Source organism: Canis lupus, chromosome 33 (genome assembly GCF_048164855.1).
Source record: "Canis lupus baileyi chromosome 33, mCanLup2.hap1, whole genome shotgun sequence".
Lineage (NCBI taxonomy): Eukaryota > Metazoa > Chordata > Mammalia > Carnivora > Canidae > Canis > Canis lupus.
Genome location: NC_132870.1, coordinates 20,659,335 through 20,674,684, shown reverse-complemented (window position 1 = coordinate 20,674,684; position 15,350 = coordinate 20,659,335). Strand labels below are relative to the sequence as shown.

Below are 15,350 nucleotides of genomic sequence, written 5' to 3'. Positions count from 1 at the left end.
TAAGTTCTAGGTTGCTTTATTCCCTAAGTTTTCTAATTCTCATGGTTCTTTGAATCTACATCATCTATCCAACTATAATCTGAACATTTTGGCTAACTGCAAAAAATTACTTAAACCTTTTGAGTGTTTATCCCCAAAATATATACAAATATAAAGATACAGAATTTTCCCAACTGTTTTCCTGTTGCTGATTAGTGAGCATGTTTTAAGACGAAAAAAGCATGAATGATAACTTCCTCTGAAAGGTGCAGCATCCAATTCAGATATTTTGTCCTGATTTTAAAGCTGGTGGGTGTAGTGCTATTAAAATTTTGTTCAGTTAATTTTCTTTTTTAAAACTTGTTTGTATGTTGTTTAGGGTGCCCTTACTTCAGCAAAGGAGAAAGAACAGGAGAGCCTTAGAATTTTTGAGGGAAAAAAAAAACCCTATAACATAGAATGTACTGTATCAAACTATTTTACATGAATGACACAAGTATTATGAATTTTTTTTAAAAATTGAACATTGTTAAAAACAAGGTGTTATGTAATAAATTTTTCATAAATAAAAAAATATCCCTTACATATCTCTATTAAGAGCTCAAATTTATTACTGCCTCCAGTAAAAACAAGCAGTAATAACAAGAAAGGTCAGAAAAAACATAACATAAAACTCTGTTCTTTCCTATATTAGTAAATTGCCCTAACTTCTATCCAGCTGCTCAAAACCCAAGTCTAGATATTGCTCTTGATTTCTCTTACTCTCATTTCTGATCCAATCACTATAAATACTTCTCGAATACTTGTGTTGCCCTCCATCATCCTCACTGCCGTAACACTAACCCAAGTCACCATTATCTCTTGCCTGAACTACTACAAAAATCTTAAAATCAGTCTCCATGCTTCCATCTCAATTCCCACTTTCATTCTCCTCAACCTATTTTCCTAGCAGTTCCAAGGGTGATATTTTTAAAATCTGAATCAGATCCCCTTTCATAAGTTCTTATTACTTTAGAATGATCCGCAAGATTCTCTATGATCTAGGTCTTGCTTATTTCTCCCACGCTTTTGCCCAATACTCTTCCTGTACAGCACATCTCTTTATCTTGAGCTCCTTTCTGTTCTTTAAACATACCGAGTTCTTTTCTCACTTAGGGCTTTGCAACTGCTATACTTCTAAAGGAAATTTTCTTCCTCTTCACTTTAAATAGTTCATTCTCATTTTTCAGACCTCAGCTCAAATAACATCTTTCTTCACCTTCCAATACTCTCTATTCCATTATCTCGTTTATTTCCTGGATACCAATGACTACAATCTGTAAATATTCTTTTTGTAGTATTTACTTATTATTTATTTCCCCCTGCAAGCCCCTCAAGGATACAGAATTCTTGTTCTTATTTTCTCCTATAATCCTCTACACTGGCACAGCGTCCTGAACACAGTGGGCTCAATCACTATTTGTTGATTACATTACCTGATGCATATACATGCACGAAAAAATACAAAGACACAGAATAAGAATTTCCAGGGATTTACTCATCAGCACTACTGAATAAAAACACTCAAATCAAATAATCCATGGTGTAGGTACTGACATTTTGTATGGGCAGGAACATACATACATGTCTTCAGCAACATAAAGGCTTGTTTCTAATTCTAACTTTGCATAGTAGAGATATATTTTTCCTATGTCATATAGAAGGCTGATTAAAAGGATGGTTCAACAGGTTCAATCTTTGTTAGTTTATTCAAATATGTTTTAAGCATGCAAATGAAAAATGTGAACCCATCAATATCTTTTTTAAATTCAAAAGTCAACTTATAAATAAACCAGGTACAGGTAAAATGAATGAAAGATTAGATATAAAAGTAAAAGCTATAAATACTACATCAGTCAAATTACAAAAATGAGTCATGAAGAAAAATCTACCATGACTGTTAAATATTCATACATCAAAAAAGAAGCATAAAGCTTGCAATTTTGTGGCATAGTATTATATTAAAGGTTTAAAAATTTTGTCTTTATGCAGGATAATTTCAAATATATTTACATATTTACATGTATAATATGCAGGATCAGGGGGAAAGCACTAGTTCCACAGATGCAATTTAAAATTAGGTCACAACATGGCATTTGATGGGCACAGCTTTGGTGTGTCTGATGATACTTGTATTAATTTCTACAGCTCAACAGATTTCTCACATTAGTCAAAACTGATAGGGACACCTGGGTTGCTCAGTGGTTGAGCAGCTGTCTTCAGCTCAGGTTGTGATCCAGGGATCCTGGGATCGAGTCCTGCATCGGGCTCCCCTCGAGGAGCTTGCTTTTCCCTCTGCCTAGTCTCTGCCTCTTTCTGTGTGTCTCTCATGAATAAATAAATAAAATCTTAAAAAAAAAAAACTGATAATTCTCCTTTCTTCAAAAAGACTTTTTATAATTGAGCATCCATAAATCACCATACATTTGCTCAGGGAATTGCTGAAATTACTCCATTTTTCTATTTCTATATTCTCATTTTACTAGCAAAAAGACAGAGTATCTATAGATTATAAGCAAATTATAAAATAATTTATGGAACTCAATTATTTCCATAATATGACTTCTGAATAGCCTTTAGGTTACAATATAAATAATTCATAGTTTCACTTTAGAAGTCGAAACTGCTCAAGATCAAAATTAAACTTTATTCCAATTATTTTACATATAAAAGAGGCTTATGTATCAGAATATTTCATACTTAAAAGAAATTATGCTAGATTATGAAAAGATATGTGTATGTGTGTGAAATATATTTACAGTTATGATTTAAAATTACCTCGAACTGATAACAGCACAGTTTCTCAGAACAGAGAATAATATGTGTTAGCAAGGTTTCTTTAAGCAGACTGAAAATTTTATGTTTGATGAATCTAAACTTTAACTTCATCTTTAACAGGTAAAATTAGCATAGTAAAAGTTAAGGGAAGGGGAAGATTTACGCAAAAACAAACAATACTCTTATTTTTGAAGAACTTTATAAATTAGACTTCCTCTCCTCCCCATCTAAGACCTGTTACTCAGAAAAGCAAAATTCAAAAAGCCATTCAGGCTTTGACTCAGAGACAAGAAGCAAAGCTGGTATCCAAGGGATAAAAAGATTAATTTGGCAACCTTATGACTTCTTATTGAACTCAAGGAAAATCATCTAATATTTTTGCCATGTGCAACACTTCCTCACATGCTGCCTCCACTTTCATATCTGTAAAAATGGTAACAACTACGTGGAAATGATTATTCCATCTCTTTTTAATGAGACAATCATTTTTTTATAACACAGTAGTTGGAAACTAATGAAGTATTGGGAAAAAGTAGCTAAGTAATGTGCTCTTTGCCCTACAATTTTTATTAAGGTAAAAATTCATAGAACCTTAGATTTTTAAATACTATTTTAATAAACAAGAGGGATTTGATGTGACTAATAATGGAAAGATCATAATTCCTCAAAGTGTAAACTACCTGAAGGGGTTACCTAAGTAACTATTTCTTAAGCCTAGTGCAGTACTTTGCAAGAACCAAACAAACTGATAATAAACAATCTAATCTTACTTCACATTTTAATTCCATTCTCTTACAGTCAGTATTTACACATCACACCTGGCCTACTATAATGGCTTCCTCTTTTCTGCCTCACTTCTCTTCCTACTCAGATCCAAAGTCTCTGCTTCTATGAAGCCGAAATTCCAATTTCAAGTTATTTTTGTGGTTCTTTCCAGTCCACACATAAAAGTACAAAATAACTCCTTAGCCTACATACATTTTAAGTGCACAACTCACATTAATAAGCATGCAAAAATTGAGGTCTCTAATCACAGTAAACCTCTACTATCATTTGATTATTTAAACAACCCTACCCTCATGACTATTGATAACATACCCCATAACCTGAATTCTGAACCTTCCCCCCACACCACAAGTTTTCTACTATTACCTTGCCACTTTTATTAACAGATGGGTTTGACTTCTGTTTTACTGGGAAAACGGGAGGCCATGCTAGAAACACACTTCTGATTGTCCTCTTTACTATCTTAAGATTTTTAAATACCATCTTCACATTTTTTTTATACCTTCACTTATCTTCTGACAGCTTTCATTATAGTAGAAATGTCCTTTTCTGTTCTAATACCAACTCCATTTACTTGGGTTCATGGTTTCATTTCTTTTTTCATCTGTGATCTTTTTTCATCAGTGATCTTTCTTCATCAGTTATTCTAAGAAATTTACTCTGTCCTTGTCCACAGGGTCCTAGCCTAATAAATATGTTCTCGTCTCCACTACTCTGTATCACTCTAATAGTACTGCCCTTCCTTCAAACTACTCATATCTTCCTTTCTCATTAAACTTTTAGAAATACTCTCCCTTCATTTCATTACTTACCATAGACCTTGAAATTTGACTCCTCTCTCCACAAAACTCAAAGATGTTTTAAAACATGTATATCTCTTTATCCAATCATCAAAACTCAGTATTTTTTTCCTGGCAGTACTTGACACTTTACCACCCAACTCTTTGGAATCCACAGCAATAAACTTATTTTCCTCAAATCTTTCAATTCTTCTTCACAAGCTCCTCTATTTCTCCTACACCCTAAATGTGGCTGTTTTCCTTTAAACAGTTTCTTCTACTGTCATGGGTCAATGATCACTGGGTCACTCAATCACTTGTAAGTGGATGAATCTCAAAGTTCTGTCACCTGAATGTGACAACAGCACTTCAAGTTCAACACACCTCCAAACACAGCCACCAGATGGGGTCTCACTATTTCTATTGTTGGTGTTATCCTGATTCAAATTCTAGACTCAGAGACTCCTTCTTTCTTCTTATCTGATATCTTCTTGGGTTCCACACACACCCTCTTTCTTCCTGTTCTCTCTTTCATTTGTTCCACAAGCTTAAAAAGAAAAAATAGCCTGCTCAGTAGTTATTCTTCATCTAGTCCACTGCCCAATATTTTTTAAGTAGGAATGTGCATCAGAATCATTTAGGGAGCTTTTGCAGAATATGTATCTGATAGGTTGATTTATCAGTTCTAGCATATGGCTAGATGCTGATTTATTGGTTCTAGTGTATGGCTAAGAAAATGTGTTTTGAAAAAGGTTCCTAAGTATTTCAGATGCACACTTCTTGTTAAGAATGACTGCCTGTCTTATAATATACACCTCTTTCAAAATAACTTTGTCTATGTTATCAATGTGAGCATTTCATTCTCTTGCTGAAATACCTTCAATGGCTCCCCATTATACAAGCCCTTCCTCAATGTGGGTTCCAGACACAGCTCTTCATTATGTTATCTACCTTTTAAAATGCTTTTCTGTGCTTCCGAAAAACCCTTTCACCCTCTCTCCACAGGTCCATACCCTGTGCAGATTAAATCCTTTCTTCTTCATGGATACCACTGGAAGAGCTCAAACACAAATGAGTTCCCTTCTAGACCTATATTATGTAACCTCCTACAGCATTTGTTACATAGTGCCTTGTTTTTTTAACATTGATACACATGCTTCCTTACCTTGATACACTACAATTTCCTTAAATATTAGAGACACACTTGGACAATGAGAAGTGAGTATCAGCAAAAGCCTTTTCCCCCTCTCATTATTTGCATTAGTTTTCTAGAATAAGGGTAAATTATAAACTACTTAAAGGCTGATCCTGACTTAATCAGGAATCTCACCTGAAGTAGAGGCTTGTGGCCCAAGACAGAAATTCTCATGAGACTAGGAATGCTAATGTCTAACCTACCACTATAGGTTGCACAGTGGCAGAAGCTAGTAAAGTTATTACTTGTTGATTACCAGTTCTAATCAAAGCCCTGAAAGTATAAATTCCCTCTCCCTAAATCTTATTTTGGGATTGTCAATTTTTTGTTGTTTTTTTTCCTGAAAGTCAAATTTGAAGGGAGAAAAAAAATAGAGGTAATTGTATCCTCCATTTTAATTGCATATATGCAGTTAAAAAAATATTGCCAAGATCATATTTTAAAATTGTATGTATGTATGTGTTTATGTACGTAAGTATATATATATATACATATATATATATATATATATACACACACACACACACACATATATTTATGACATATACATTTCCCCCCATCCCTCAAGTAGAGTTGAAAGAAACAAGGTCATTCTCCATAGAAGAGAGGGCATATATGCCTCCTGGATACATGGGGTTTTCTAAACTTTTAATTTTGAAATAGAGGCTCTCTCCAGCCAGCTCATTCTAATGATCTCATTTACATAACTCTAATATAATATCTCAACCAGGAAACTGACACTGATACAACCTACAGACCTTGTTCAGATTTCATCAGTTTTCATATGCACTTGTGTATTTGTATGGGCATGTAAGGTTCCAACCAATTTTATCACATGTATAAATTCCTGTAACCACCATCAATAGATGGTATTTTAAAATATTCACTTTCATGCAAATCATATTTTTATAAAATTGATTAGAGGCTTCGAAATAAAAGATAAGCGTATTTTTTTATCTTAGAAAATAAAACTTGTATATATTATTATATAACAGAAATTGAGCAGATGAATACAAAGTAGAACCGTATTTTGGTTTAAAATTAACTAGAAAATACATTCAAGTCAAAGCTTCTTCAAATTTTTAAATTGTATGCTTGAAGTTTACTAAAAAACAATACATTTGGGCTACATTGCCCAATTAAAACTTAAAGTGCTCAGTATTATTTCTTGGATTGTGTTGAAGATTTGGTACAAGAAACAATCATATGGAAAATATTTGGGCTATTTTTATACAGGCATTGTTGAAGATGCTGTCACTAATATCAGCCAGTATCCTTTGCATATTTTAAGAGGGATATGTACACAATCATCTAGGGAACTAATGATATCCTAATGATAAATCTCTTTTAGTATATATCTCAACAGTTTTTGTTTGATTGAAGAGAGTATTTATTCTTAACATAAAAATTACTTATCATAACAAGTAATGCTTGAATAACAAGTTTTTTCACCCTGGCTGCCAAGAAGCTAAAATTAAATTAGTGCCCGTTACAGTAAATATATTATCCTTGATTCTTAGTAGATTTAACTTTGCCTGTCTTTATAAGGCTTCTGGTCTTTAAATCCTTATTTTAAATATCTTGTGTATACTACTAGTATATGTACCATATCACAGCACACTTTTAGAAATAATGTATGGACTGAATGTTTGTGTCCCTCCAAAATTCATTTGTTTATACCCTAACCCCTGATGTGATTGATGATAGTAGGAAGTAACTAGGTCATAGAGGTAGAACCATCATAATGGGATTTGTGCCTTTATATGAGACAGGAGAATTTGCTTCTTCTCTTTCTTCCTTCTCTACCATGTGAGGATATAATGAGAAGAAAGCTGTGTGCAAACCAGGAAGAGTGTCCTCACTGGATACTAAATCTACTGGCACCTTGATCTTGGTTGGATTTCTCCGTTTCCAGAACTATGAAAAACAAATGTTGGTTGGTTAAGCCACCCAGTGTATGGTATTTTGTTATAGAGCTCAAATGAAGACAAATAATCATATATAAATCCTACATATTTCCTTTGTATAGTAGTTCATAGTTCATATAATACACCTATATATAAACCTGATTTAATCCACACAATGAATCCACTTTACCAATGAGAAAACTAAAATTCAACAAAGTTAAATGACAACTTAGTAAATGGTAGAACTGGAAATCCCATCAATCGGCAGTATTTGCCTTCCAGGGGGGCATAGCAAAATCTCATTTTTTTATAATTAAATTAACTTTAAAATAAACTATATTCCTCTTATAAGCAATGCACTATTTGCTTAATCTCTAAAAATGGCTCCGATTACTACTATTATTATTTTTTAAATTCTGAATATAATTCACATATTTAGTGTGTACTTTGTCAACAAGTTGTGTTCCTTTGTGCATATTAGTAGAGATGTCTTTAATGGCATGAAATTTTTTTAGAGCTTATAATATTATTACAAAACAACATCTATTTATAACTGTATATTCAGGATATCTTTATAATGAAGTTTTTAAAAAGATTTATTTATTATTTATTTATGATAGAGAGAGAGAGAGAGAGAGAGAGAGAGAGGCAGAGACACAGGCAGAGGGAGAAGCAGGCTCCATGCCAGGAGCCCAACATGGGAGTCGATCCCGGGACCCCAGGATCGCGCCCTGGGCCAAAGGCAGGCGCCAATCCGGTGAGCCACACTGGGATCCCCTAATGAAGTGTTTTAATCTGGTAATAGCCATAATTACTATCTCTAACAGTAACAGTAGCATATAGTTTTTTACTCTTATATATGTGGTATACTTTGACAATAAACCCATTTATATACAAGGATTAACTGTTAAAAGTTGAAGAATCTGATTTTTAAACTTATTGGTTGGTAATTCTATTTTACCCTAAAACTGAATACTGAAAAAAGTGGGGTAAATATATGAACCTGCAAAACCCTTTAATAACATAATTAAATACTAACCTAATTAATACCATTGAAATAAACAGTTATTTTAAATGCCAGATATAAACAGCTGCCTGTTAAATATAACTGCTGCAAATATACTTTGCTTACTTAGGCAATTTCAAGGCATGTCTGCATTATATTAATACACACTTATCTAGCCTACCTATATTACAAAATATTACATATTATTGCTAAGTATATTTTAGCATTTGCAACTAGAACAATGAATCATTTTTTTACATAAAATAGGGTAGTATATTATAATCACTAATATATATATATAGATCTGTGCATATATTTGGTATCTTTTCCAGTTACACTTACAATCAATAAAATAAACAATATTTCACTTCATAAATACTGGCTTTGGCAAGCTTGATTATCACCTCATTTTGAATATTTATTTATTCATCAGTGAGTATGAATCCAATTTTCTTTATATCATGTAAGATGGCATATTATGTAAGTTCGCTAAGTGTGTATCTTTCCAGTAATAGTACTAATTACATAATAAGCACTAACTTTATTTCTATAAAGAGGCATTTTGTTTAATTTTAATAGGTATTAATTTGTATTGTGTATTAATCTTTTCTGGCAATATAAAAGGGCACAAATATTTAATTTTGTCTAATTATTTTCTTCTAGTCCCTACTAAATAACTTTGAACAAATATATCTAATATCAATTATTTCCTGAACTCAAGTAGTAACATCTGCAAACAGAGAACTCAGTCTCCAATCATCAACTTATTCTTACAATTTATAAATACAGCATCGGAATTTAACATGAAACTCTTTAATACCAAAGACCATTTAACTACATCAGCAATTTAAAATGTACACAGCTATATAAACAAAACTAATCACTGAAAGAAGGGAATACTACAGAGATGGGCAGATAAGGAGGAAAAAAAGAACTCATTCTTTTTAATCTCACCTTTGAGAGAAACATAGAATGAAACAGGGTGAAGGTATGCAATTCTGAAATTTAATAGTATTTCCCTTTATTTAAAATTACATTCCCCAATGTATCCCATCACAGCTAGGCTGATTCCTTTCTAAACTGAAAACAATTTTTCTCTGATCTTTGATTTAAAGGATGTCAAACTTCTTATAAAAAGGGTTATTTGGCGAAGTTCAAAGCAAAAGAGCTTTTAAAATGTTGCTCATATCAGAAGTCTGTTTGGATACTTCGAAAGAGAAATCCATAACTGAAGTACCTTTGGTGGCTCTTTGGAAGAAAAGAAAAAAGACCAAGCTTTTTAAATGAAAAAGGTGCTTACTCAGTGATTCTTTCATCTCTATATGTAAGAGAGAGACTAGAATTCAAAAAGTTCCTAAGCAACAAGGCCTCATTCTGTCCCATTTAGCAGTTGTATCAGCCTGCTACCTGATGTTATGTAAGAGTTTCCTTCCATTGGGAAGAATTCCTAAAATGGGTACTGTAAAAGCTGGTAAAACTGAAATCTGACCTACTTTTTTCAAAAGACTTCCATAGATTTTATGGCAAGTGTAATTCCTTTTACACTTGGAGCTCTCCTCCTTTCAAATAAACTGTCTTAACTGAAATATGCTAGCAACTGCTTTGCTTTTTAAGGGTTAAAATACAAATCCATAAAATATACATATATTTCTCAAATTTTTATTTCTAATAGTGAATGCCTTTTATGCTTTTTGCATACATTGGTTTTCCTATCTATTGTATGCTTAGTATCATTCTGAATAATACTGAATTAAAAAACTCAATTTGGAGTTCATCCATAAAATGTAAGTAATTAGTCTAATAGGTAAGTTTGGCAAAACACAAATGTGAATTTAAAACATATGTTATTTATAAGAAAAAGATTCCTTGTATTTATAAAGCTGTCATGTGTAGTTTTCAATCTTCCTTTTAAAAATGAACCATTACATTCTTGAGAAGGAAGAAGGTTAATTAATTAAAATAGAAGCTATTGAATAATTTTAAAAAGAGAAATATAATTTCTGGGTTCATTCAAACTCCCAATTGTCATAAAATAAAATGAGAAATGCATTTCAAGTAAATTCACAAATCAACCACGTAGCATCATATTTACAGATATAAAGTATCATTCTTATAAATCAAATAAAAGTGCTGTACTTTTCTTAAAATTAGTCTGAAAAAATCACTAGTAAGTTCACAGAGATTTAATTTCAAATAAAAGGATAAGAAAGCATACAGCCTCATGGAAATTATATGCCCAAGACAGCATGGCACAATGAACACATTTTACTACATGACTTACGGTAATAAATCACTCCTTATATGTATTGGTTCTTAAGACTACTAACTTCATTTTCCTTAAATAAGTTTTACAATAATAAAAAATAGCCTGTGTTTTCTATGCTTAATTTCCCACTTAACTATAATTTAAATTGAATTAAATGAAAATGAAGTGGTTATATATGTTTATAAATAAATGAGACAAAAAAAATTACCTTCATAGCCTAAAGCACACCGCAGACTTTACGCTATATAGCTCATAAGAATGGAGCAAATAGATGCAATAAACACTATGATAATGGACTTCAGTTTCATCAAAATAATCTTACTACTACACACTTATTACCCTAACTTCAAGGTCCTCAGAGTACACCAGAAATAAAATTACTCTGTGCCCATAAAAATCACAGCAATATGAGACAAGAGATCACTGTGTTTCTTCTATTGTGCCAAAACTAAGGGAAACGCCAGGACAAAAGTACTCAAAACAGGTATTTCCTATGGTTAAACAATGCATAATTTAAGAATAACTAAACAGAACAAGGATTAAAGAATATGTGTGGTAGACTTAAATTCTAGTAATATACACAGAAGGATAAGAATAAAAATAGCAATGATCAATGCTCCCCAAATACAGGCCATCAATCTTTATCACTCTGCAGAGATTTTTTTTTAGTATATATTGTTAAAATTAATCATATAAAATTATGATTAAAATAATTTCACCCTTGAAAGCTAATATAATATGATAATAAGCTATGATGTTTAAAAAATTTCCTAAATATAAAAATGCAAAATTATAAACATAAAGTACCAGAATTTTATAAATAAAGCTAATATCCTAGGATAAAAGGCATTGGAATGAAAGAACAGTAAATAAATTTATAATCAGTATTAGGGACTAGAAACTATATACTAAAATTCATATTAAGACATCCACATCCTCAGACATAATATATAATGTTCCAGAAAAAGTAAGGAAAGGAGAATAAATGAGGCTAGCCTTACCATTAATGCTACAAATTATAACTGAAAGTTGTAGTTTTCAGTCTTTTTCTCTTTTTTTTTCAGTCTTTTTTTCTACTTCTTTCTTTCATATTATAAATAAGTATATTCATGACCTTATTTTCTATCTGGCTTAAATGCACAAATCATTTTTTGAAGCACTGCCTATTATAAAAGGACTATGTCTTTTGTGTATGAAATCAATGGGGAAAATAAACAGTAAAAATTATCCTAGTTATATAAATAGAACTAAATTCCTAGGAGACTTTAAAGGTAAATGTTAAAATATGTGTTTTTGGATTAGAAAATATAAATCTAAGGAAAATCCAGGGTAAGTCTAATTACACTGAATATACTCAAGATTTTTCTGTATTTTATTTATATAAATGTGGAGAGGAGAAGTAGAAAATGTAAAATTTTTGTAATATATTCATACCCAAGTTCTTGCTTTCTCTCTACCTGGCAGAGCAGTGTATTATAGAAAGTGGTGAGGATGACAGTGTGACATTATGACAAATAGAAATGGAGTCAATGCAAATGCAGTAGACCAATCTAGCTTTTGAGAAGATGATGGGTTTTATGAATGGTTTTATTGAATTGCAAGTAATTAAAAATTTATTTGGACAGACTTAGACACTTTAAAAAACTATGTTCATAAGCATTCTCATTCAGAGACAGAACTTCACTAAAACCTAACTGAAAAGATAATACATTTTTTTCTAAAACTAAAAGCCCCGATTTCTTAGAAATTGACTTACTTTCCTCTGAAAGTATTATTTGTGAAAGCAGAGGAAAAGAATTAATTTCCTTAATTTCTTGGTTAAGAATGCTATGGCCCAAATTTCCAATGGTTCTGCTAAGGAAGCAGAGCTAAGTAATATTGGCCTATGTTAGTGTCTTAGCCTAGAAACAACAGTGCTAACACTAAAAGTGAAATTAGCCTCAAAACCATAATTCTTAAACAAAAGTTTTTAAGTGTATCATTGATATTTCAACACTTACGGCTATCGTAACATATGTTTCCTAGAGCCCTGCCCGTTTGAAGTAGCACTTCCTGGTCTTTGCTATTTAGCAGCTGCACCAATGGTGAAATCAATCCAGCATCCACACATGGAATACGCATAAATTCTGAAAATAAGAGACATATGTAATTAACAATCTAAATATTCACAATTTACATAATCATGTCCCTTAATAAAATAAATACCTACTATTAAAATGTTTAAGATGGCTTACCATTTAAAGAGAACATTCTGTTCTAAAGTACCATTATAACTCTATAAAATACTTAATGTAGTAAGTACACAAAATGAGTGAGGTTATATTTTTCTTTGTTGACAGTCTCTGTCAAAAACTAAAGTAAACTCCCTTCTAAAACCTTCTGTCTGGGATGCCTGGGTGGCTCAGTGGTTAAGCATCTGCCTTCGGCTCGGGTTGTGATCCCTGGGTCCTGGGATTGAGTCCTGCACGGGGCTCCCAGGAGGGATCCTGCTTCTCCCTCTGTCTATGTCTCTGCCCCCTCTCTCTGTGTCTGTCATAAATAAATAAATAAAATCATTAAAACCTTCTGCCTTTCAGCCAATTTACTTTTTAGCTGAGGAGTACAGCCCTCTTTAGCTAGTTTTAAAGACATGAGTTACATACTTTAGATGGATATATGCAAAAATACACCAAGAATTTATAAGGAATATGTTTAAAATAAACATATAAAGTATTACAGAGGCTACAGAATGAATGGTTGTGACAGTCATCCTTGTCCAAAGGAGTTCCCACTGCACACACCCCTAGTTTATACTACATGAGCCTGTTACCTAATCATAGCCGGTTGGACTGTGACTTGAGGACAGACAATATACAGGCTGGCCAACAGTCTATCAGATGTTCTACTTCAAAAAATCTGCTAAACAGGACAATAGCAATGAACTAAAAAAAAAAAAAAAGAAAAAAAATCAGATCCTCTCTTGGTAATTTGAACTCCAGGAAATTGAAAAGTTCCTGGGGAGTGAGGGAAGAACTATCAGGGGAAGGCTGAAAATATGATGCGTACAAAATGACAGTGAGTGAAAAAAAACAAAGTCAGTGGAAGCCAATATGCAATAGGAGGCAGAAACCACTAAATATTTGTATACTTCTATGTGTGTCAATAGAAGATAAAATTAATTTTGTTTTTTGTATAATGAGTGGATTTCAGTGTTGAGGTATAAGGACTAGGCAATACTTTATCTCAATATTAACCCCAATTTATTAACATAAAGCTAATTTCTACTGGAGTATTTTTTTTCTTTGATTATCATGAAACAATAAATGCTTAATAGAATATTTCTATTTCTTTCTAAATCCAGTATTCCCTTTTTTGCTTTTACTTCCCAAACTTACTTGAATTACATACTCATTCAGCATCATCATGAAGTACAGCACTGTGATGAAAACCATAAAATAAACTTTTCCTTTTATAAAATCCACTTTTTATGTATTGACTTATCAAACATTAAAACCCTTACATATACACACTTTCCCCATTTGCAGCTGCCTACAGGAACCAGATCTATTAGAACTTTTTTTAACTTGGGCAGCCCAGGGTGTGATCCTGGAGACCCTGGATCCAGTCCCACGTTGAGCTCCCTACATGGAGCCTGCTACTCCTTCTGTCTGTGTCTCTGCCTCTCTCTCGCTCTCTCTCTGTCTCTCATGAATAAATAAAATCTTTAAAAAAACACACACAATTTTTTTTTAACTCTATAAGCCAAATAAAACCACTGTTAGAGTCTATCTTAATGTCAGACTACATAGTAATGTATATTCAGAGTTTGAATTTTCTCTAATAACCTCCCTATAATTATTAACTCTTAGCTTTTTATGTTTTTCTTTAGAAAAATGATGACAACTATGGGACATGAATACATAAGAACCAGTGAATTTTATATGTAGTTTGATGAATAGACATTTTTCATTTATACTTAGGATTGTCTTTTGTTAAAAAAGATAATACTAGTAACTAACTAATTCTTACAAAATGACTGAGGTTGAGCTTCTAACACCACTTTGTTGGGTCATGTTGCATTTCTGAAGATGTTTTTAAAAGAAGATTCTAATTCACTTTCTCAGCCAATCACTTACAAAAACAATGTGGTGATTAAGCAAGAAATAACTATTTAAATGTATTCCATTTATTTTAATCAGTAGAGGTTAGTGATATCCCTGTAACAAGCCTCTTATTAGAAGTATAAATTCTAAAAATTCTATTATGTCTTTAGAACATAGCTGTCATCTATTAGAGTATAACTGGCAGCAAATTAAAGCAGGAGAATTATCATGAAATTATGACAAAGTATTATAAGACTGGTATTACTAAGTAAGATCAGAGAGGAATGGCAATTCATTTCACAAAAATTTACTATTTGAAATTTCTGAATCTATGCTATAGTTAGTATATAGACTCATTCTTAAGAGAAAAGGCTTAAAAAGAAAAAATTGATTTCTGGAAATCTACATTGTAATTCTCATGAAGTTAAAAATGAACCATCTGATCTTAAAACTCAAGTTATACTGCATCTAAGAAGATTCAGATAGCTGTTGGTCTAGGTTAATAAACACCATCTAGAGGTCCATTCTCAAAC

General features: G+C 32.2%; 1 protein-coding gene across 20 annotated transcripts in view; it reads right to left on the bottom strand.

Moving 5' to 3' along the window:
• The window catches only part of RAP1GDS1 (Rap1 GTPase-GDP dissociation stimulator 1), a 164,653-nt gene that overhangs the window by 84,851 nt on the left and 64,452 nt on the right, over positions 1-15,350 (bottom strand). For all 20 annotated transcript variants that reach the window (XR_012023355.1, XR_012023360.1, XR_012023359.1 and 17 more), the window contains exon 4: positions 12,736-12,861. Coding sequence is in view for 6 of the 20 variants with exons in the window: in XM_072810539.1 (XP_072666640.1) it covers positions 12,736-12,861 (126 nt within the window). In the remaining 14 variants the exon portion in view is untranslated. The remainder of the gene's footprint in view (positions 1-12,735; positions 12,862-15,350) is intronic.